Source organism: Lepus europaeus, unplaced genomic scaffold (assembly GCF_033115175.1).
Source record: "Lepus europaeus isolate LE1 unplaced genomic scaffold, mLepTim1.pri SCAFFOLD_297, whole genome shotgun sequence".
Classification (NCBI taxonomy): Eukaryota; Metazoa; Chordata; class Mammalia; order Lagomorpha; family Leporidae; genus Lepus; species Lepus europaeus.
In genome coordinates, this window is record NW_026909175.1 from 25,898 (window position 1) to 29,971 (window position 4,074).

The 4,074-nt window shown below is 50.0% G+C and overlaps 1 protein-coding gene across 1 annotated transcript; it reads right to left on the reverse strand.

The window, feature by feature from the left end:
* Positions 1-301: 301 nt before the first annotated feature.
* On the reverse strand, positions 302-3,572 carry LOC133754890 (nuclear receptor corepressor 1-like; the record flags this gene model as incomplete). The annotated part of the gene is given in 1 exon segment (XM_062185240.1): positions 302-3,572. A coding segment is annotated over 1 exon segment (3,187 nt), but the record flags the coding sequence as incomplete, so codon positions are not given.
* Between the last annotated feature and the right edge of the window lie 502 nt (positions 3,573-4,074).

Consider the following 4,074-nt stretch of genomic DNA (forward strand, 5'->3'; position numbering starts at 1 on the left):
TTTTATGCACTTTCCTAACAAAAAGACTTTTCTTTTCTTTTCTTTTTTTTTTTACACTGCAAAAAGGTCATCTATTTACATGAGTGATTTAAAGACATTATGGTTTTCTTTACAAACAGATGTAGGAACAGGAATTGTCCACTTTTAAAAACTCTACATTTCAACCCTCCACAATTAGAATCCACTGAATTGTGGCGTATCAAAGGCTATTTTCTGTTTCTTCCCGTTTGATGCTCCAAATGAATTTCCATCATTTCTAAATCATCTATGGCCCTGGCTCTCCTGAAAAGTCTCTGGGCACAAATCATATGGGCAGGTTTTTGACCTGCAATTAAAATACCTGAGAACGAGCCCCTCCCCATGCCATGTCCCCCGTCTGTGTGGTTCAGTCGTCACTGTCCGACAGTGTCTCATACTGTGCTGAGAGCAGCGGGGCGGGCTCTCGCTCCCAGATCCTGTTCTGTTGGTGAGGAGCTGCCTGGTTCACAGCAGAGGGGGCACATGCGATCGGTGTTGGTGGCGTGCTGCTGAGCATCCGCAGTGTCAGGGGGTTATAAGGGAACTGTGTTGAGCCTGTTGAAGATGGCCTGTCTTCCCAGGCCCACCCTGGCGTCTGCCTGTGGTAGTCCCCCTCGGAATGCACAGAGGAGACCGAAGAGGGCCGTTCACTTCCCAGGTAGGCCTGCCCAGGGATGGGAGATTTTGATTTCCTACTGTTTGACTTGCTAATCAGCTTTGGTTTGCAAACGCCTCCTGAATGAGGTGATGGGTCCCCTTCCTCTCTCCGTGTCTCACTACTGGTCACAACTGACGTGCTGGCGCCACCAGGCACTACTCCCACAGTCTGCGACAGGACCACTCCGTGCTCCTCTACTTTGTCATCAAAGCTCCCCATGAGTGCCTTCCTGATAATGTCTTCTAGACCAAGATTACTGGCAGGATCAGCAAAAGAATGGCCTCGAGAGCTAACTGAGCCTGATGTGGTAACCGCTGGCAGATTAAAGATCTCAGTTCCTGGCTGAGCTGCCATATCAGAGTCACCTCCACCAGAGGAGTTCAACTTACGAAAAATCTCCTGCTTCTTTGATTTAACCATGGGTGATGTGTTTTCAAGCTTGGTGAAGAATGAAGGCAAGTAGCTAATACTGCCTGGTGAGCGGGAATCACTCCTCTGCTCCGAAGGCTCAGCTCCCCGCTGAGACAAGAGCAGCATGCTTTCCTGCTTCTCATGCACAACTGGAACCTGGGGTGGGGAGATGGGCTCGTAGGGCTCTGAAGTGACGTGACTCCTCTCTGGGGATTTTCCAGGCCTGCTTCCCCGGGATTTATCCACAAGATTTTCTGGAGAAACTCTGGAACCTGGTCTCTGATGGTGAACAGACTGAGATTGGGACTCGGGGCTGTAACGACTTGATGTTTTAGTCCTCACAGGCGTTGACACCAAAGCAGAGGGTGAATTTTGGAATGTAGAAGTGGGAGGTTGTGGGGGAGTCTGCGAGGGAACTTGATTTCTAGCAAAATCCTGTGTGATAATTTGACAGATGTGATCGGCAAGTGTGATGAGCCGATGGGTCCTGGGCACTTGTCCCATCCCCTCTGCCTGTGAGGAAGGGGGCAGCTGCTGCTGTGGAGATGGTGACTCCTGCTGTGGTCGATAGTGATGTAATGGTCCTTCATACTGTCTGCCTGGATCGTTTTCGGCTTGATTTGCCTTAACAATCTCTGGCTGATAGGCCTGCAGTTTTTCCTGGGGCGGTGCAGGTGAGCTGGCAGGACTTATGACCTCAATAGCATCGCTAGTTGTTTCATACCTGTGAGAAGACAAGCTACTGGAAGAGTCTGAACCTTGAGAGCCACGTTCCCTTGCATCCTTGTCCGAGGCAATTTGCCGGGTGATGATCACGTCTATGAAGTTAGCTGCAGTAATGGTGGTCTTCCCTCTGGTCCTGAGCTCTTCCTCATATCTGGACTTTGGAGGAGGCCCTTTATCTTTCCCAGCCTCAGAATAAACTACTGAAGAGTGAGGCTGGGGCTTGCCACTTGGAAAGGCTGAAGAAGTGTACAGACACTGAACAGATCTCTTCTCCACCTCCAGGCTTTTCTGCTCTAGCTGCTGCTGCTCACTAACTGCTGCTGACCTGCTTCTCAAATTGTCTTCTAACCTGGCAGCTTCATGCTTACTCTCTTTTGTTTTGGACACATCCATCTGGGGTGCAGAAGCTGCAGCGTCCACAAGAGCAGCCAGGGCGTCCGCAGCAGTGTTGTAGCGGGAGGCTGGCAGGCCTTGGCTTATGGAAGGGCCCCCAGCGGGCAGTGGCATGATTCGTAGCTGAGCAGTTGGGTCCAAAGGTGTGATTACGCTGGTTCCATTGGTTCCCTAGAAAACACTGGGTCTCTGCTGCAACATGGTCTCCTGAGCTCTTACTGACGGGGACGGGGAGCGAGCGTATCCGTGACTGCCAGGCCGGCCGGGCTGCTCTGAGCCTGGATGCAGGTAGAGGTCGGAGGAGGCTGCGGCGATGCGCTCCCGCTCTCGTTCCCGTTCCCGCTCTTTCTCCCTCTCCCTCTCTCTCTCCCTCTCCCTCTCTCGCTCTCATTCCCGCTCCCGCTCAGCACTTGCGGCTGCAGCAAGGTGTGTTGGGTGTCCAGGAGACATAGACGCAGGGTTGTACGGCCTGGGAGGGAAAGTAATCTGTGTACCAGGAATATATGTGATTCTGTCCATGGGAGGAGTGCTTGTTCCCCCGGGGTGAGGCACTAAAATTGCTGGAGGCATATTGGTCAGGTCAATGATTCCTCTTGTTGGTGGGTATGGGAGACCCAGTGGCTGTTCTCTTGGGGAGAGTCCTCTGGCTACATCAGGGAGCAAGTTCACCTGCATCTGCTGTGAGGTAATGTAATCATTTAAGATTGTCTGTCTTGTATTCTCCATTGCATACAGCTGATACTGACTTGGGTAGCCTGGAGTTGGTGAAAGCTGTCTCTGAAACAGGTAAGCAGCAGCTGCAGGGTCCAGAGCCCTGTGAAACGGCATGGCTGGATCCAAATGCATGGGCAGATGGCTCCGGTAGACCTCTCCTGCCGTGCTGCCCCTGTGATGGGGGTCAAATGGGCTGTGGCTCACAACAGGGTCCACCCCAGGCACTGGAGACTTTGCTGGTATACTTTCCCTTTGGGTAGGAGTCAGTGTGGATTTCCTTTCATGATTGGTAGACTTGCTAGAAGAAATTGTAACATCGGAAGCTCTGCTCATCATGGGTGAGCCTCTGGACATGGTGTTCTGGTAACTCACGGGAGTCCTCCGAGCACTGGTGTCGTCATAAATGCCCGGACTCAGCTGTGCTTTGGGAGCTTCGTGAAGTGTGGACCTGAGGACAGAGGGGCCCAAGCTCACCACGGATGTGTGCCGGGAGCGCACTGGCTCGCCTATCTTTACGTCTTCGTATTTTGCCCGTTCCACCACTTTTATGTTCTCTGGCACAATCTCCAACGGAGGCATTCCGCGGGGTAGTTTACTAGGCCCCGTGATCAAAGATTTGACATTGTGTTTGATGGCAGATTGACCTGAGTTGCTGAGTTTGACAGCAACTCAGGTCAATCTGCCATCAAACACAATGTCAAATCTTTGCTTTTCTACAAAACAATTTTTACTGTGATTTTCTCGGTCCATTGCATCTGAATTCCACGAAAATTTGTCCAGATATGACTGGATGAAACCAGAAATATCCGGTTTTGTTTTGGCTATCTCAATCCGAAATATTGCTACAGACTCTGTGTTGTGTTTTCTGGATATTATCGATGGACTTCATTCTTTTGGATGTTTTTTATCATGGAATATTTATTTTTGTGCTTGGAAACACTAATTGGTTCCACATGGTGACACCAGCTCTACATTTTCGTATTTTCTAGGGAGAAAGCTAGAGGAACTGCGACAAACAAACATGTTATTTCTGTTTGTATAGATGACATTTTATGCTCTTGCCTAACGAAAAGACTTTGCTTTTCTCCAAAACTATTTTTACTGTGATTTTCTCGGTCCATTGCACATGAATTCCATAACAGTTTGTCCTGATA